The sequence below is a fragment of the Pleurodeles waltl genome, chromosome 4_2, assembly GCF_031143425.1.
Source record: "Pleurodeles waltl isolate 20211129_DDA chromosome 4_2, aPleWal1.hap1.20221129, whole genome shotgun sequence".
In the NCBI taxonomy this organism is placed as follows: Eukaryota; Metazoa; Chordata; class Amphibia; order Caudata; family Salamandridae; genus Pleurodeles; species Pleurodeles waltl.
The window spans coordinates 485,453,350-485,474,376 of NC_090443.1; the positions used below are offsets into that span (position 1 = coordinate 485,453,350).

The 21,027-nt window shown below is 45.2% G+C and overlaps 1 protein-coding gene across 1 annotated transcript in view; it reads left to right on the top strand.

The window, feature by feature from the left end:
* Nucleotides 1–21,027, top strand: part of MAST1 (microtubule associated serine/threonine kinase 1) — a 696,806-nt gene that overhangs the window by 513,992 nt on the left and 161,787 nt on the right. The window contains exon 22 of the mRNA XM_069231862.1: nucleotides 1,920–2,120. Within this exon, the coding sequence (XP_069087963.1) occupies nucleotides 1,920–2,120 (201 nt within the window). The remainder of the gene's footprint in view (nucleotides 1–1,919; nucleotides 2,121–21,027) is intronic.

Here is a 21,027-nt window from a genome sequence, read left to right on the forward strand (position 1 = left end):
TGGTTTCCCCTCTCCTGTCCCAAGAGCCCGCCTATCTGCATGAACAATGGAACATCCCTTCTCCCAAGGATCTTTACCTATTTGCCCATCAAAGGCGGCTTCTCCTCTGAAGCTTTTGGGCCCACACCTGTGTGACTTCTTGCAGGAGAGAGGTGATACGTCCTTCCAGAGCAGGCCGTTATTGTCTCCTTTTCTGGGAATTGTTAGCACATCTTCCTAATAGGGCAGAAAGCTGCCTTGGCGACAGGATCCCATGTGCAACCAGTCTGAGCATCGAGGACTAAAGGCAACAAAGTGGCAACTTTGCTAAAGTTGCACTGTGCAACTTGTTACATTATTTTCGACCTGAGCATCAAGTCAGGTTTAATGTAAAAAGTTGTTTGAAACCTTGGATGACTCACTTTGGTCGCACCATTTCAGAGTTAGCACAGCTGAGGGGTCAATGTGTAACTTTGCACTCCTCAATTGGGCAACCAAGCTCTTCCACGGTAAAAAAGACAGATTTGCGTTTTTAGTATCAGAACATGCCAAATGTATACTTGTGCCCCCGGGATATGTTGCACCCTGCCTTAGGACTCAAAAAGCCTGCCATAGAGGTGACTTACATAAATACCAGGGGGAAGTCTGACTTTATCATTGCTTTAAATAGCAAAGTCGGACCAGTAGTTAAAGCTGCTCTTCCAGCCTGTAAATGGTTGGCTGGGAGTCTCGTTTTACTCGTGCTCCAACTAGGCTAACAGAACTAGTGCTACTGCTCCTTGGAGAACTCTTTAACTTACATCCCCTGTGTACCATTTACAAGGGGTTAGCAGGTAAGTTAGCTTGGCCAATTGGGTGAAAGCCAACTTATCATACCAGTTTTAGTGTAAGGCCACAGGTACTGAGGTCTGGTTAGCAAGCCTCAGTGCACTCCCAGAGTCAAAACACTAGCAGTATCAGTCTAAACTTTTAGTGTGACCATACAAAAAGATGCATTTCCTTACAGTCTCTATGTGAACATGTTTACATGGTTGCATTATCACTTTTATCCTTTACTATTATTAGAATTTAATCTTCTGTGAATCCCAAACAGCAGATCACTTGTCCATCTATTGTAAAATTTCAGAGGTTCAAAAGATAGAGAACAAAAGGTAACTTACTTGTACTCCTTCATGTGTACCGCCTTATGCGGACATTCCTATCAGAATGAACTGCCTTACTGAACACTGCAGCACATTCTTAACCACTGAAATTTTGGAATTCTTTAAGCAGCAAAATGTAAACTTGGATTCTCATGTGCACCATTACCTACATTACATTCCTTTTTGAGGGAACTAGAGGAGGTTGAATAAAGTGGCCTTCCAGCCAAATATATTGTATAAGGCCAAATTTAAGTGCAATTAGCTGTACTTAAACAATTTTGAATATTGAAATCAGATCCTAAATACCACACAGTTCAAAACAGTACGGAATAAGGAAGGTGAGCCTGGATCCCACACTTAGAGAAAGACATTCCAATATTGATTAATTGAATGAATTTACCCTCAAAGGAGAACTAGGATTGTAAGTAAATAACTTTGCCTCCCATTTATACACAATATTGAATTGTCACTTCTTGCCAGATTCCTCTGCTTTTATGTTTTCTTCAGTACTAGTGAATATACACCTAGTGAGTGCTTTTCAATTTAATTAAAAAAATAATTCTAAAATTGGGAGCCACTCTCTCTCACTCTTTCATTTTCTCTCACATACACTCTGAAACATGTTGTCTCTATTATATGCGCTTTCTCAATCACATACATTCACATAAATTCACATTTTAATAAGGACTGTTTTGTTATCTTTTTCAATTACCTTTCTTTACCCTTTTTCCCTTTATCATTTTTTCCTGCTTATCCCTCTCTTTGCCAATCCCATCTTCCGTACTTTGTTTTTGGTAGTTGACAAGACCACGGCTACAGATACTCCTTCTGTGAAGGAGACGGACCTGTCAGCTCCCAAAGCAACCAACGACCTGGTTCTGCGTCGAGCAAGGCACCAGCAGATTTCAGGGGACTCACCAGAAAAACGCACGTCACGGCCCAGTGGCAAAGTCATCAAGTCTGCATCAACCACCGCCCTTTCTGTCATGATACCTGCAGGTAACTCTACTGCCTTGGTGCCCATCATAATACTTAAAGCCAACTTCATCATTGGCATTTCTGTCATGACACCCTCAGTTAACCTTATTACTGTTTGCCTGCCCATCATAGTATCTAGTGGTAACTCTTCCACCATGTTGCCCATTTAAATATTCCAAATCATCTTGGGATTTCATGCAAGAATTGTTACAGGTTGCTCCAGTAATGCAATGGCCATTTAGACTGCCACTGTTTCTCTGCTCTGTCAGCCAAGATACCCAAATGATAATCAGACCCAGTACTTCATGATAACCTAGGTAACACCACCTTTTCTCTCAGAGGATCTCCACTGATAATCATAAGCACTGAATAGCCTGCCCACAGCGGGGTTCCCGGAGCACCTCTTTACAGTATATCTTCTTAAATGTTGATGTTTTCCCTTCTTCAGTAAGGCCCGGATAAGCACTTCAGTTTTCAAATGTTTTGCACCCTATAAATGAGGCTATATTTCCCAATTGCTTTAATTTGTATTTAAAAATGGTTAATATCTAATTTTAAATGAAATTTATAAAAAAGGAAGGTCAAACTGTAGACTTGTAGGCTGGAACTCTGCAGATATGAAAAGAGATACTCTGCCTTTCAGGGGTCACATGCCCACCAGTATCCCATTGTGTCCAGTAGGTGGCAGTTGCCTCAGTTCTTTTTTTCACCTCCTGGTGACAGGATCTTGGAACACTGAGTTGGCCTTTTATCATTTCTCTCAGTATTTTTTAACACCTTCATGTGACAGATTTCAACATTTCCAGTGTTTGTCTGTAATTTTCTGTCAAGAAAGTTATTCTCTGGATAAGGCCAAATCAGATCCTCATGATGTATATTTCGTCTGCCTTCCTGACAGCCATATCCCTGACAGTTGTCCACACTGCAGGACCTTTTCCAGGTGTTCCCTAAGGGACATGGAGAAGATTCACCTTCAAGAAACAGAAGAGTGGCACAGACAGCAAGAGGCGCAGTCTGAAGGCAAGACATCAACTGAGTGAGAAGTCAGCCCTCTACAAGTGCTCTTCCAACTTCCTCTGCGGACTCGAGGAGAGGGAGATCTTAGGTCGATTTCAAAGACATCGACGTCAAGAAAAGGTACAGTGCCTACATGCTCGAGAGCTGGGCTGGCGTCAAAAAGAAGACAGCATTTTAGGAGTCTGTCGACATCGAGACTTAGTGGAAAATCGACGTTGAGAAGTCTGTTGACATGGAGGCCTTCCAGACCTGTGTAAAGAGTCAGAAAGTTGAGACCAAGAAGACCACCATCCACTCAAAATATTCCAGAACATACTTTCCATCATTGACTATTGTACTTCGGGACTCTCCTCCACCCCCTCCACCACCTCCTTCAGTGCCTCTTCCACAATATTTGCTGCCACTTCTTTCTTAGACAGACTCACCTTTGGAAGCTCCTTCTCTGGTCAGGCACTTTACTTACTTTCACATTCCAGAAAACATTGCAAATTCCTGAGTTTTGTAGTAGGTCGCAATCACTACCAGTGCAAAATACTTTCTTTTGGCCTTAAATCAGCCCCCAGAACTTTTTCTGACTGCATAGCAGTGGTCACCGCTCATCTCAGGAAACTCAGAATATTCATCCATCCAGACCTAGCTGACTGGCTAATCAAGGCATCAATAGGACAACAAGCACAGCTTCATTATCGAATAGCGGTCATTTCTGTCAACCGATTAGGCTTTCATGTCAGTCACAAAAAATTGACTTCCTCACCAGTCTAGTCTCTACATTATCTCGGAGCAGCCATCAACACCTTAAAAGCAAAAGTGTATTCTTTGGAGGAGAGACTGTTATCCAAACATCTGAAATGTTAATCTCTCAGGAAAATGTCCATCCCCACATGAGACTACTATAATACAAGAATGTCTGAAGGAGAAGTGGGGTCAGTACTCAGGCAACTGGCAAGTCAAGATCACACTTTCCCTCAAAATGAGACTGTTCTTCATTAGGATGTTTCCTCTCAGACTATAGTGATAGATGCCTCTGTGTTAGGTTGGGGAGTGGATATGGATCACCTCCAAATCTAGGGAGCATTGTCCTCAAATTAAATGATTAATGATATAAACCTCCTTGAAATAGTGGTTCATCTAGCATTGAAGTCTTTCCTACCATCCTTTAAGGTGAAATTCCTTCTTGTTCATACAGATAACTCAACAACAATATACTATCTGAACAATCAAGATGGAACAAGGTCCAGAGTCTTGTTATAAGAAGCCCAAACAATATGGAACTGGTTGCTAGCCAGAGCCCGGAGAATACCTGAAAGCCATCTTACAGGGGTACAGAATCTTCAAGCAGACTCCCTAAGCAGGATTCTTCAAGAAAACCACGAGTGGGCTCTACTTGTTCAAAACATCTTCTGCATGTGGGGTTTTCCTCACATTTATTTATTTGCAACTGCAGAAAATAACAAATGCCCAAACTTCACGTTGATGTATTACCAACCAGGGACATTGGAGGTCCGGCAAATTTGGATCGACTGGTCCGGCAAATTTCTCTACCCTTTCCTCCAATTTGCCTAATTCCATCAGTAATCATCCAGCTGTCTTACTTGAAGGCCAGAACGATTTTGATAGCTCTGGAGTGGCCCCAACAACGGTGGTCCACATTTCAGAGCATCCACGCATGCCATACAGACCGACCTTCTCATGAAGTTCGGAGGTCAGATGGTTTATCCCAATCTCTCTTCTTTGACTGTCGCAGCATGGCTCCTGAACTCGTACAATATGGACATTTAAATATACCACAAGAATGCATGACCATTCTCAATGACGCGAAACACTCATCAATGTGTTTAGCTTATTCTTTTAAATGGAAGAGAATCTGTATTTGGTGTTCTGACAAGAACTTTGATCCAGCAACGTGTAAAGAAGAAGGTATTCTTCCATATTAGCTTTATCTGACCAAATCCAACGCACAATTCTCTTCTGTTAAAGTCCATTTGGTGGTGATTTCTGCCTATAGAAAAAGTTCTTCTCAAACCTCTTTTTTCAAAGTCCCTGTTATTAAAGACTTCTTAGAGGTTTAAAGAAAGTTTTCCCTCCAATACGTTGTCCCTCCCCTCCTCTGGCATTAAACATAAAACTCTCAGGTCTCATGCAGACACCTTTTGAGTCCATCCACAAAGCCTTATTACAAGACCTTTCTTGGAAGGCTACCTTCCTAGTGGCTATCATGTCAGCAGGTAGGGTTAGTGGGATTCAGGCTTTATTCTCTCACAAACCATATACGGTGTTCCATAGCAGTAAGGAGGATATGAGGACTCATCCAAAATTCTTACCCTAAGTTGTTTCAGATTTTAATATTAACCAGTCCATTACCTTGCCTACTTTCTTTCAACACCCTTCCACTCCAGCAGACAGCACTTTCCATACTTTAGGTGTTAGGCAAGTCTTAAAATGTTATCTAGACAAAACAAAAGACATCCACACTTCTAATCAATTGTTCATATAGGTTTAGTCATATGTAAACGATATATATATCCAGGTGGATAGTGTATTGCATCTTGTTATGCTATCAGAAAGCAAATAAAGTTCTTTTAAGCCTAAATCTCATTCCACTACAGGTAAAGCAGCTACAGCTTCTTTAATGAGAAACATTCCCATTGTTGAAATATGCAAAGCAGCTACGTGCAGATCAGTTAATACTTTTACCAAACACTGTTGTTTGGACTCAGATGCAAGAACATGAAATGCTCAAGTAGGACAGGCTTCTCTGAGGAATGTATTTGCTTCATTTTCTCTATGGATCACACATTTGTTTTCTCCCGCAGTTTGTAGTGATGGGCCTCCTACTCTATTCAGTGCTTATGATTATCAATGGAGATTCCCTGAGAGGGAAGGAATGGTTTCTTACCTGTAATCCTAGTTCTCTCCCAGTGGAATCTCCATTGAAATCATAAGCAACACCCCCCGTATCACCCTTTGGAAGAAACAGAAACAATTAAGAGACAGTATTTTCCCCAACTAATAATACCTCTGGCTCGGTTAAAAAGAACTGATGTATCTGCCCCCAACTGGGCATGATGGGATACGGCTCGGCTGTGAGCCCGTAAAGGCCCAGTCTCTCTTTTCTTATCTACAGAGTTGCAGCCTATGTCTACATTGTCCTCTTCCTTCAACATTTTCCTTTAAAAAAAGGTTTGTGAATAAGACAGGACAAAGTGAGTAAGGACAAATAATGCAATTCCAGCTAAGTTTCCCAGTTTTTTCAATGATATATTAACCCTTTGTTAAATGCAAATGAAAGTAATTGGCCAATATAGCCTAATTTATAGGCTTCTTAACATTTGATAACTTAAGTGCTAATGCGGACCATCCTGAAGAAAGGCAAACATATACACTTAATTAGATACATTGTACAGAAAGTGCTCTGGGATGCCTGCATGTGGGGCGGGATTATTTAGTGCTTATGATGTCATTGCAGATTCCCCTGATAGAGAACAAGGATTACAGGTCAGAAATCATTCCTTGTGTTTCATGATACCTGCAGTTAGTTGTATCACTGCAATGTCCATCACGGTATCGACAAATCACCACAGTGCCATCAGCCCCAAACTGCGCAGCATAGGTATATTAAATTGGAACTTCCTGTCAGCCACATAAGTCAACATTTACTGTTTCTAGCATGGTACAGGTATCACTGCACCTATTGCCGCTGTCACGGTATGAGTTGGCAACATGATATGTCATCCTTTTTCCATCAACGTACTAATATCCCATTGTGCTTTGTCTCTCTTCTGGTTCAGATAGTTTAGCCTGTGCTATCTCTTAAATACTACAGGTATCCCAAAATGGACTTCCCACACTGGGAGTATGCTGCTATCATTTTGGGTACTCTTTTGCAGTGTTTCACTGAGAAGGGGAAAAAAGGGGTACACGTGGCCGAGACAAGCAAGTTTGCCTGCAGAGAATGGCAGAGCCAAGGGTAGTGGCTGTAACTAATGTATAACTGTTCATTACTGGTCTTTGAGGCTGGTGTTCACCTGCACATTTATGCTGTGTGCTTCTGTGCCCCATGTATTACATTAGCCTACTGAGTTTGGAACGGGCATTCTTCTTGATCTCAATGCGCTCTATATGTCTCAATTGCTGTCAATATGCATTCATTTCCAGTTGATGAATCACTCCTTCATACACTCTGCCTCTATGTTGCTCTTTGTGTCCAATGCTTTTCTTTGTCTGGTGTTATCTCTTGCTTGTACTTTGTCACATAGGTGCTCAGTCTCTCAGTCATTCTGTGCCTTAATCACTTTGTTTCTATGCAGCTCCTTGTCACTCACTGTATCTCAGTCACATTGTTCAGTGCAGCAGTGACAACAGAAGTAATAAACAATTCATTTGCAATAATGGGCTGAACAGAGCTACTAGATTTCTAGCCAAGGAGGATAAAGACAAGATGTAAGACAAGACATGGATTGGTTTAGGTGGAGGAATGGGGTCAGATAAAGGGGGAACGTACAGGAGCTCAATCTTACAAAAGTTCAACATATACCATAAAGTGATGGCAAATGGAAGTAGGGCAGTCAGAGGTAAGTTATTTTAGGTGGGGGAGAAGTTGAGACACCAAAGAGGAGGTGAAGTCACACAAAAGGTGGTGTAGTGCACATAAAAGAGTGGAGTTAGACTCGTCCTAGAGAAACACCAAGTGATCGATTGTCTAAGTAGACATAACTCTGAAATTCACTCAACAGAGAAAGCGTGGTCTGAGAGGTAGTATGAGAACCAGTTTGGGTTGGGCTAGTGATACCAAGTATGGATGAAAGTAAAGTGGAATGACCTACATTGTTGAAAGCTGCAGCTCAGATCCAGGTGTCCGAACATAGATGACAGGCCTATTATGATGATCTGAGGAGATAAAATTGGCTACATCGGAGAGGAAATTGTTTGAAGGGCACAGAAGCTGACTAGAAGGGATTGAGCATGTTATTAGACGTCAGTTGAAAACTAGACACTCCACTATTGTGGAGAAACATATGAACTAGGTACTGGGGAATAGTGAGGAGAGAAAGGATTGTTGGTGGTTTTTTTTGTAAGGGTATGTGAGAAACCCTTTCAGGGGGGCTACAGGGCAAGCAGAAGCTGCTACAATCAACTGTGGGGGTTGAGGCCTTTTAGTCATGATGTCCCAGGGCCCAACTTACTATGGCTCCTGCGCAGCAGGGCCAAGTAGCCTTTCAGTACTTGACTCTCAGTAGGAGTATGCGTTAAGCAGGTCCAAGTCTTCTTGTGGGGAGGTAGATAAAGGGGGTGAACACAGGCTTATAACTCTGAATACATTCAATGGGAACAATAAATAATTGTCCAGTCAAATACTTGCTCTTATGAAAAAAGGAGCACTTATGTATGAACACAATATAAAATACAGGATATACAAACAATACATCAGCCCTCTGAGGTGGATGCTCTGGTGTTTGATGGGCAGGTCCCCGAGTCACACTTACCTCTCACTAATTGTGGTGGTTATCCCCATTCATTATAGGTGACATTCAGGTTAGCCCCACTTGTAGTCCAAGTCTTGTGAGTCCCACTTTGACTATTCCAAAAGTCAAGTGTTCCAGCGCCTTAAGAGCTATGTGGCAGACAAGTTCCCTTGGGGCATTCTGTCCCTGCAATGAGTCTTACCCGCTCCTGCAGGGGTTGCACTACTGGAATCCTACTGGGAGCAGTTCACCTCCGGACATCACTGAGAGCTCCAGTGGCTACTGACATTGAAAACACCTGTGGCTCTGCAGGGCCAGTGTCTGGCCATCCGCCGCATTTCCTCCTGTGAGTTGGTAAGTTCCTTCTCACAAGTGGGGGAACGATTGCTTGGGTTCTGATCCTCAGTCGTGACTCAGGCTCACATAGGTCACCACAGTGTCCTCTACTCACAACAATGACTGAACCAGACAGCGTCCTTTGTTCTTTACAGTAACCTTATCTGGCATACAGGGTCACCCATCTTACTCGGCACATGGGCAATGGGCGATTGGCACAGCAATGTTCTTCACTTCATGGTGCCCCCACAGCTCTGGCATATGGGGTCAGTAATTTCAGTCCACACACAGGCTGTGATCTTATGGGAATGGCAGTAATCTTCAACGTGGCCCCCTCAGGTGTATGGTGTCATCAAATTCACTCCACACAAGTGCTATGGCCCAAGGGGTGCAATCATGGCTAACTTCATGGCAGCCAACTCTGGCATACAGGATCGTGGACTATAATCTGCACATGGGGACGGCCTGATCAGTGCAGTAGTCGTCTCCTCACACATCGCTACAGGAATCCACTTGCCAAGATCCTGCACTGGACATCTCCTCCTCCAAGCACTCTCCTCTTCCTTAGAGGCATACTCGTCTTGGCAAGCAGACAGGCACTGGTGCTTCAGGCACCAGGGGCAGGTGGTTGTGGATTTTCTTGAGTGACATCCCCTCACTCAGCTGTGAGACTGGCAAACCTTAGCCTGCAGCCTTGTTGACAGGCAGAAATATTGCAGAGCTTCTCCTGCTTCCACAGCCCTACTGGCAGCTTGAAAGGTGACAGTTTTGGGGGCCTCGAGCTTCCCATCTTATATTCTATTTCCAGACGTCATCTGTGATTTAGAGTCTGAGTCTTCAAAGTTTGATTTTGGCCACTTCTCTGTACTGCCCTTCCTCCAGAAAGCAGTCTGTTACAGCAGGAGCAATTCCTAATCTGTTAGCCACACAACACAGGCAATCGGAGTGACTAGAGGTTCACATCTTGATGTCAGCCAAAGTGATATGCTTATCAAAAGGTTACCCTAGGACCACATACTCCATATGATCAGCCTATCATTCCTGAAATGTGCTGAGGCCACTTTGCGTTGCCCTGTCCCTAAAGTGACTTTGGATTGGGCAAGGAGAATCTGGTATGCCAAACACCTCAGCATAAACATCTGTCCTCTGATCAAGCTGCCCCTTCGGGAGAATCTCCTGTCACAGCAACAGAGCAAGGTCCTGCACCCAAACCTGCACACTCTCCATCTATATGTGTAGAGATTGAGCAGTGACAGCTGAGGGTGTTTGATCTCCCTTCCAAAATATGTGATGTCATCTTGGCAGCCAGGCGTCCTTCAGAAGGGACAAGTTTGTGCTTTGTTGTGTTTGTTGTGTTGCCAAATCCATTGATTGTATATCTGCACCCTTGTCTGAAGTGTTTTTGTTTGCATTATCCTGGGCCTGGCAAGGCCTTATCTTGTGGACAGTTGAAGAGTACCTTTCTGCCATTTCAGCTTTCCTGCAGCTCTTGGTTCTGGTGTGACTCATTTGCTGAATTTGTACAGTATGTTTTCCCCTACACCTTTCATCATGCCTAATGGGACCTGGATTTAGTTCTCACATTTTTAATGTGTTCGCCATTGAGCCCATGCACAGCTTCCCTTTGAGACTGCTTATCATCAAAATAGTCTTCCTTGTGGCTATATCTGCCAGGGGTGTTAACGCATTGCAGACACTTTCTGTTCACCCTCCTTACACAAACGTTTCCCCAAATATGCTGGTCCTTGGGAACCGTGTCCCCTTCTGTCTAAAGGTGGTCACATCTTTTCACTTCAGGCAGAACATCACGTTCCTGCTTTTTTCACCTCATCTCATCCTTCCAAGGAAGAGGAGAGACTCCACCGCCTGGATCCAAAAAGAACATTGTCGTTCTACTTCAATCATACAAAAGACTTAATGATTGATGATCAACGTTTTGTTGGATTTGTGGGTGCAAAGAGAGGAAAGACAGTCCATAAGAGAACCATTTCCAGATGCATTGTCCTCCGTATCAAAATATGCAATGCAATTGCCAAGAAACAACCTCCAGTGGGTTTGAGAGCTAATTTCACCACAGCTAAACCTGACCCCACCCCACTAGCTCGAAAAGGCCTAGTTCTGGACATCTGTCACGCAGCTACTTGGGCATCACTGCACACATTTGCCAAACATTACTGCTTTGCAGTCAGGTCCAGCGAGATGTGCATTTTGCCTGTTTGATACTCCAGGAATTTTTAGGTTAACAGTTTACAGACCCACCTCTGGGGAGCGATTGCTTTGATATCTATTCTAAGGCAAGGAATCTTCAGCTAGAAGTCTCTTTCAGATGAACAGTTTACATACCTTCGTTAGTGCTTTATCTGGTATAGAGTCTATCTAGCTGTAGCTGTAGATTCCTTATCAACCCTCCCTCTCTCCCCGTTGCTCAAACTGTATTTCTCACACAGAGAGCTCCTTCAGGACCTCACCTTGGCACAGTGGTCCTTCCATCTCAGGTTGGCAATGTGCTTCTGGTGTGGAACAAACAGTCATAAATTGAGGTCAGTGTGCTGGCGTGGCACATATATAGGCGCTGCTCTCAACACTTTTGGGCGTGGATGATGCCAAGTGGTGCCGAACGATGCCACCTACCAGTACTCAAGGGAAGTGCTCAAAAAATTTCCAAATCCAGTCTGACACCTGGTGAATATTCTAAGGTAAGGAATCTGCTGCTAGAAAGAGTCTTTATCAGATAAGTTGCTACCAAAGGTAAGTAACTTGTTCTGTCTTGGGGGGATCTCCATTGATAGTCAATAGCATTTGAATAGTTCCACCCACATGTGGGAATCCCGGAGCACTTTCTTATAGAATATTTTCTCGAGTGTAGATGTTTGCTTTTCTTCGGAAAGGTCTGTAGAAACACTTAAAGAAGAATGCAATATGCAGCCTAGGAAACAGGCTACTGTGGTGAAATTCTTCAGATTGTACTTATTAAAGGGTCAAAGCACCCATATAAATGTATAATTGTAGGTAAATGCTTTACAAAACAGCTCAAATCTCTTTCACAAACCCTTTGTTTTGTAAGAGATGAAGGATAGCAGGACAGTATAGTCCCTTAGGCTGCTATTATGTGAGTTTGAAACAGTGACTGTGCTCTTCGAGGATGCAGAGACCACCAGTATCCCATTACGCTCAGCAGGTGGCAGTCCCCACAGTTCTTTTTTTCTGGTACCTGGAGATAGGATGTTGGAGAACTGAGCATGACCTTTTAGGCTTTTTTCCCCTCAAAATTCACCTGTGGATTTTTTTTTAAACTGATTCCCTCAATAATTCTTTTGGTATTTTAGGCTTTTTCTGACAGATATTTGAGGCATTTTGTCATTTAATATGTCTTCTCTGTTTGACAAGTGCCCTGCCTGTGGAAGAAAGAAGGCCAAATTAGACCCCACAGCGTCTGTATACTCTGTCTTCCATCTATTCATATTCCAGAGCAGTGCCAACACTGCATGACGTTTTCACAAAAGCGCCCTGAGAGACAGAGAAAATGTGCCTTCATGGCATGGAGGAATGGCACAAACAGCAAGTCCAATCTCAAGGTGAGACCTCAGAGTGAGGAGAGGGTCAGTCCTCTTTAACAGGGCTGTTACGTCTTCCTCTGTGGGATGTGGAAGGTTAAAAAAAAAGGTTCCAGCCCCAAAAAAGTCTTCTTTCCTGGTTGATGTCGAAACTAGGTAAGGAACTGTTTTGCTCGCTGTCAAGGGCTGGTTCAACAACAAGGAAGAGATGCAGATCGATGTCGAGGCGAGATAGATCGAAGTATACATTGTCAGTGCGCACTGTAAGATTGACGTTGAGCAGTGTATACAATGGCAAGGTGGTTAGATCCATTGACGCAGAGGAGCAGGTCGACTTTGAGATGTTGGAGGAGATCACCGTCGAGGAGCAGATCGCCATCAAGGTGTTGATGAAAGTTGACTTCGAAATCCATCTCAATGTTGAGGACAAAATCTAGGAGAAAAAGGAGGCAAGTATATTCTTCTCTGGATTCGGAGTACTCAAGGGCTTACTCCCCCTCTTTGCCGTAGTACTACCAGGCTCTCCAACACCTCCTCCAATACGCCCTCCACCGCCTCCTCCTTTGCCTCCGCCACCACCTCTACTGCCTCCACCACAGCCTCTTCCGCCGCCACCTGTACCCACTCTTCCAGCACCGATTCCTCTGCCTGGGGAAATGCCAAGGCCTAGATCGCACTCCAGATTGCGCCATTTGGTCACATCATAACAGCCATCATTCCAGGTTTTTATCGACTTCCAGGTGATCTCACTATCGAAGCCAGAGATTCAGATTACAAACAAGGACACATATCACCTCAAGGCAGCACTCAAAACACACCACATCCTAATCTTCATCTATAGGATTAAATAAACCGACATTGTGGGATTCTTCACCTTCTCCGATCTCTCCTTTTAGGAGGTTCTGGTGAGAGGAGTGCAAAACTGAATATACAGATGTTGGTTCCCACACCCTCCACCAGTGGTCAGCATCAAGACCACTGCTTCCACTGCTACCAGGACTTTTGGAGTCAGCAATGGGGCTTTTGCTGACCACACTTTTAAACAAGACAGTCCCTTCAAGGCTACAAAAAAAAAATAGGCCTCCAGAGCAAAAGCCTCTTTTCTTCTGATCGGATCCACCTCCTTACTCTGTGGTCATACTAGCAGCCAAGAAGCATCACACTACCACTCCTGCTTCTTTAGTTCCTCCTGATAAGGAGATTAATAAACTGTACTCTGTGAGTCACAAAGTTTGCAACAAGGCCACAACCACCATGAAAGCGGGCAGTGCTACTGGTCTTCTGGGTAGATACGATAGAGCCCTCTGGGACTCTATCCAATAATTTCCCTGAGATAGAATGAAGAGTTCCTTGAAATAGGTAATGGGGGCCTCATGGTATCCAACCAAGTCATCGGTGCTGCAGCGGATTCCTTCTTGTTGGCGGCACATGAATATTGTGATGGGATAGCCTTGAGAATGCATTCTTGGCTCCTCCTAACATCCGTCAAATCGGAGTCCCAGCAAAGGATTCTAAATCATCCTTTTTTCAGGTTCTACCCTCTTCAGCAGCCACACTGATGACGAGATGGCTTGCATGAAGTCTGAGATGGAGTCTCTTAAGGTGGTCGGCACAGAAAGACCAGAAGAACAAAGGGTTCGTTCAGGCCCTACCAGTACCTGTTTTACTCTCCGAGAGTTCAAACCCCTCATTGGTATCAGGATCACCAGCAGCTGCAACAGCAACCTTACCAGCAGCGAAGGCAGTCTATTAATTAATTTTGGAATAAATTAACATACCACATTTGTAAATAGTACATAAAAAAGAAAAAAACAAGTCACCCATGTCACTCCTCACCCAAGATAAAACATTTCACATATAGCCAGGTGTCCGCCATACAATATATATCATGTATTGTAACATAAAAAAGGCTTAACTTGGTTATACTCTTGACTCTCCTGGGTTAGATAGTAGATATGCAGTGAGAGGGCTCCATATGTGTTTAGATCGTGAGGGCAGCAGTAATTTTTCTGCAGTGGTTCTTCTACATATAACTCAAGTTGTGATCAACAACAAGCCATGTCCATCAGCCATTTTTGTATAGTGGGTGTCGCATTCTGTCCCCAATGAAGAGCCACTCTCCTCTTTGCCAGTAGCAATGCCACTGATACAGATTTGCAGTAAATCAGTTGTACATTCTTGATCAGTCCCAACAAACACACTGCTGGGGCCACAGTCTGTTTGTTGCAGTACCATGTCTGTAAGGGCCGTGGTCATCTGGGTCCAATAATGCTTCACATCGTGACAATGTCAGGCCAGGCGCAAAAACTCAGCTTCTCCCGTCCCACATCTTATGCAACATGTATCTGCCCTCAGCCCAAACCAATATAATTTGACTGCCTTATAATACATTTGGTGCAGAAATTTGAAATGTATTGTTCATATATTACAATTAGATTTAAGGATATGAAATTACGTACTGCAAAATTTCCAATTTGCCCCCTCTGTAGGGTGGTTAGGCACTTCATTCCAGTTCTCCAGTGCCCCATTTGGAGTATTTGGCCTGTCCGACTATGCTGCAGTGTTTAGGTTTGTGATTAGGTGTTTACACATGGTGCTAGTTAGCCCTGGACGGGTTCACCGAGTCTGACTCTGTGGAATTCCGCAGAGTTGAATAAAAACTCTGTGGCATTCTGTGGAGGTGGAGTTCTGTGACCCACGGAGTTCTGAATGCGCCAGATCTCGGACGCGCTAAGCAGGGTCAGGTCTAGTTAGGAAGGCCTGACCCTGCTTAGCGCTTCCAAGATCAGGCACATTCAGAAGGGCTGTAGGCAGCAAAAGCTGCTGTTTCAGTCCTTGTTTGTGCATCAGTGTGCAGAAACAATGACAAAAAAGCTAAGAAAGAGACAAAGACTTACCTTGGTCTTTCAGGGGGTTCTCCTCTCCTCCTTGTCTTGCCTCCCTCTGGTCTGTGCTCCCGGGCTCCGGTGCGCTCTGCAGCACAGTTATGGTCTGCATAGCACCAGACTGTCTGCGGTTGCGCTGTGCAGCCCATAACTGGGCTGCAACGCGAATCAGGTGAGCTCCGCTCCAAAATCTCTGTTAGCTCCACCAGCAGAGTGGAGCTGGCGGCACACCCCTAGTGCTAGTGAGCAATGGCTGCAATGCTGTAGGAATAGGGCGCCCATCCTGACAGCAAGGATGCAGAGTTTGTAAGGTGGCCCTAAGACAGTGGTATGTAAATGCCAATAATGGCATGTGCCACTGGGTGCTAGATATATTTTCTAGGGATATAAAAGTGCCATTGGGGTAGACATCTGCCATTGTTTTAAGTCCGGCACAATTAAGTATTTGGAGAACCACCTCTTCCTGGGAAACAGATATGGCAGGATGGTCATGCAGTGGCAAAGCCGGGGCATAGAGTGGCATCCTCCCCGCTCTTATCCCTACGTCTTGCCAAGCCGTTAGTGTACATTGTAAGGTGTTTAGTACTGTGCGGGTGACCCCCCTCTTTTTTAATGCTGTAGTGGGATGGAGAGCAAAATATATGGTATAAAATATTGTGGTGTATGCCAATAATGTGCAAAATTAGCTTGGGCACATAGATAATACAAGTGAAAATCAGGTACACTGAACCCACCATTAGTGTATGGCAAGGTGTGTCTCCCATCTGACTCTTGGTTGTTTCCCTGCCCATGTCAACGTAATTAAATGTGTTATGAGTGTTTTAAAGAAATGCATCAACAACTTTTTTATTTTTTGTTTTGTTTATTGGCATTTTCGAAAAAAATGTACATCTCATGGTCAATATTTATATGATGTAGTACTAGTTTCAAACACATGTTCAGCATTATTAGTTCCTGGCTGGCACTGCAGTGGGATCATGCCCGAAATAGGCGAGAGCAACAATTCCAGAGAAATTCCAGAGAAATCACATAACTTGTATACGCTCGCACGTCATAACAGAGAGGATGCCATATCAGAAATCAAAGAAAACAACATTGTCCCATATTAACAAATCTGAATTTTAAACAAAACTCTTAACATAAACATAGCGCCTTTGGGACTTATCCTTGCAGGAGGTTGTATGGTAAAACATATTAGGGGAGGGTTCCTGATTGCGGAGCTATCGCTTTGTGGCAGAATATTCTCTGGTATTAGAGGGTGTCCACGCTAGCTCAGTATGTTGAGTATTCGAAGTCCGTGTGCATATCTAACACTCATAGCAACAACATACAACCGGTGACTGCCACTCAACTGTCACTGCTGCTGGTCACGCAAATGTGCATCCGTAGAGTGTCTGCTAGAGTGTCCCTCTCTTGGGGTCTCATCTCCTCAGGAGTCAGGCATAGGTCTATCAAGGGGGTACGCATTATGGCTTCTGTCTCTCAGTCCTTATCTTGCTCCCATGACTCCCAAACCTCCAGCACCTCAGATGACATAGAGGCAATGGGACACATATACACTCCCCGTGCCTCCTCCCTTATCAATGCACGTGCCTCTGCCTGTGCCCAATTCATCACATCATGCAGCCAGTCCTCTAATGTCAGACTCACAGGTGATTTACAGGCCATGGCTATCCGGCGTCTGACTAGTACCAATGCCAGGTCCAGAAATATATTGCCAGCCCTCTTAGGTGTTGGTCCAGGGAATAATCCTAACAGGCGCAGTGAGGGGCCGGTTGTCTATTGTCGGTTCAGTGTCCCCTAATAGTTCTAGAACCTTAAGCCAGAACTGTTGTACACCAGGGCACTTCCATGTCATGTGATCAAAGTCTGGGTCCGGTGTGTTACATCTTGGGCATCCCCTGAGTTCCTCTCCTTAGATTGTTCTGAGCCTGTCGGGTGTTAGCTACATCCTGTGGATGTAGTTATATTAGAGATACTTAAATCACAAGTTACAAGAAACCCTGTGGGGGTAAGCCAGTACTCTCTGCAACTCGGAGTCTGTAATCTCCTTACCCAGGGTCACCTCCCATCTGGATCTCAACGCTTGCAACAACTTTAGGGTCAGTCCATTCAGGGCTCTATAAAGCCATGTGACTAAGTGGGAACCTTTACCCATTAACAGAAGGAGCTGAAGTACTATATACACATCAGGTTCTGTGTTCACCGTGGTCCACAGGCCCCGTATAGTGCGTGTCAGCGCACTGTAGGTAAGGAACTGTCCAACCGGCAAGCTAGTCTCGACAGTGAGGTCCTTCAAATGGGACCAGGACACCAGCCCGAAAGCAATCCCCCAATGTCACCACTCCCACTTCCGTCCAGGGCTTCATCTCTCGCATCGTGAAGGTCTACACTGGTGTTGCATAAGGTACCCCCTACAAGTTACCATCTTGAAGGTCCCGGGGTCGTTGGATAGTTGTATCCACCAGTATTTAAACATGTGTTGGGACCAGGGAGTATCGGAGGGGGGGGGAGATTGAGGGGCGGGCAGGTGGTGGGGCTGACTGTATCCGAGAGCAGTGGAAACACACATGTTTTTTCCTATTTGCCTTTAAGCCCACTGGGCCTCTAAACTCCTCAAGTACTTGTAAGGCCCAGGGGATCCCCGTTGTCCCGTCCCTCAGGTATACTAACAATTGATCCGTATACAATGAAATAACAGGGTTAGCGTCACCCCTTAGCACTCCGCGCCATGACCCTGCTGTCATAACTGTGCCTCGGATATCCCCTTGCCGGTCCTCACCCGTGCCACTGGAGAACTATACAGTAATTCCACCCATCGCACCCATTGGTCGTCTAACCCCATACGGATCATCACTGCCCATAGATAATCCCACCAAAGTCGATCGACAGGAGCATAGCTTTGGGGTGCTGCATGCCTCCGGGGACGTGCAACAGCGAGTGCAAACGTCTAGGATTCAGGTCATCATGTATTAGCTGAAAGATGTGGGGGAGCAGTCGATTAGCCATGATATTGCTCAGAATCTTGAAGTCGCTGTTCAGCATAGTTCAGCATTGATAATGGCTGGAAATCGGTCACCAAAGCCTTCTTGGAGTTAGTTTTGGGCAAGGGGACCACCAGCGCCTCCCTCAGTGTTCCGGAAGAATACCTTTTTGCTTACGCTTCTGAATAAAGCTCAACCAGCACGGGTGCTAAGATGTCAACAAACGACTTATAGAACTCCTCAGGAGCCCATCCATCATTTAGTAAAGAAGAAAAAGGGGGGGGGCTGCTTGCCACCAATGTTGGCCGCCCCACCTGACAATACATCTTCACCTCGCAGGGGGAGGGGTTGGCAGGCGACCACCGCTTCAGGCAGCTGTCTGCAACCTCAGGGTCTCCTATCATAATCCTGCGGTCCCTAGTCTGGTATGTCTGCGCAGGTTATCTCTCACCTGGCTATCTGCCCTCTGCCAGGCTGGGCTTCCATGTCCTGGATGAAGCCTGTGTTTCCCCACCTTTCAGCAGGCCACCTCACCATCTCCAGCCGCCATCCTGGATCACTGCTGCTCCCCTCCTATCCTCCCCTGGCCCGGGAACCAAGAAGGCCGCTGTGCAGCGCCCTGGCTCCTGCTGGAGGCCCAGAAGCTGCCACAGATCACCCTGGGCACCGGCCAGGATCCCCGCTTCTCTGCGGTGCCACTCCCAGCATCCGTGAGGGCAGGGATGGGAGTAGGGTGGGCTCCGAGGCCACTTCGGGGTCCTAGCCAGGCCGCGGGACTGCTTGTACCTCCACTCCACCTCAGTAGTTCAGCCGAGTGTGCTTGAATACTCCGTTTGGGGTCAGCCGGACTCCCCAGCTACCCCGGCCCAGCAACTCCTGCTCGTCTCACCTGTCGTCTGCTCAGCGCGTGCCTCCACTCCAGCATCCCATCCCTCAGTCGTCCACGGTTGGCGGCTCACTCCCCATCTGCTTCTGGCAGATCGTGCTTCTCCCACTTCTACGCTCTCTTCCGCTGTCGGGTGGGACCTGAATCAGGGTTCTAATGGGGGTATCAAACTAAGAATTTATGTTGGGGCAACGCAGAGCTAAGCTATCATGTGTTCGCCATATTAGCCAGCCAGGCCATGCCCCTTGCATCGACAACTTAATGGGGACATTGACAAAGAGGTATAAAAACTTGGGCAATATCACCATTTTGCTGACTGCTATTCTTTCTGCCAAGGACAGTGGTAGCCGCGATCAGCAAACTACCTGATCTTTGAGCATGGATATATTCCTACCATAATTCCATTGAATCACTAGCTTTGGGTCCCTATATACTCACACCCTGAGGTATTTAACAGGCTCCGTTGTCCAAACCAGAGAAAACTCAAGCGGGCATTTTAAAGTTTTGGGCGTAAGCTGAACTATTACATATTTAGACCAATTAATATTCAAATAGTATTCAAATCTTAAAAATTCCCTGATCACTGGGGTGAGGTGTATAGAGGGGTCTCTGACGAAAGAGCACCATGTCGCTTAAAGGTATATATTGATGGGGCGTAGTGTAAGGTGTAAAGCTGATGGAGTATGCCATTGTCGAAATATGCAGGCCAGCAGCTCCAGTACTATTGCAAAGAGTAAGTGGGGCAGAGGGCAACCCTGTTGCGTACCTCTACAGACCGAAAACCCCTCAGATATCTGCCCATTAATACGTACTCTTGCCGTCTGATCAGCATATAATAATCAGCTCCATCAGATGAATGCTTCAGGCATACCCATACGAGATAGAATTTGGAACACGTATGGGCATTCAATAGAGTCAAAGGCTTTGGCAGTGTCTCGTAAAACTGCTTCTGCTTGCATGGATGTCCCACGCAGCCACAGAACGACCGCCGGTGGTAGATCGTTCTCCCACCTCGCCGCCAAGACATGGAACACTCTTCCCACCCACCTGCGTCAGACACAAGATTGATTGATTGGATGCATTTAATTGATGCAGAAGGGCAAAGAGGGTGGCAAGATTATGGGTTGTGGATCTAGCCGATATACAACCCGACTGATCTGGTAGTTCTAGCTTGGGAAGTTAAAGATGAAGCCTTATGGTGAGTATTTTAGCCAAGATGTTCGTATCAATATTGATTAAGGAATGGGGCCTATAGGATTCGCACTGGTCAGGTGCATTGTCTGGTTTTAAAAGAGCTACTATTAGAGCCTCCCACAGTGGTAGTACCTCCTTTTGATAAACTCCACATGAATATCAGGGAGATGATAGGTGAGGAGATCCACAAATTCCTTATAGATCTTGCCAGTCAGGCCATCGAGCCCAGGGGCCTTACCATTCGGAAGCACCTGTATAGCATCTTTCACCTCTTCTAGCGATATTGGTTGTAATAGAAACTCAGTCCGCACTGGGGGGAGCCACGTCAATGCTATAACCGCAAGATAGTTATTTATCTTTTCCCCTTTAGCAGTGTGTGACGACCATACAGGGTGGAGTAGAATTGTTTAAACACATCAGGGTTGGTTGGCATGTCATAATACTCTTGAGCCTCCAGAAAGGATATTTTAGCTATGGGTGCTTAGTCACACGGTGTATTGAGTTACTCACACAGAGTGCGTCCCAGTCAGCCCCCTATCAATAGGCACAGGCCACGTGTTGTTTAGATAAAAACTGCATTTTGTCCTCTGCTAGGTCATGATATTTCGTG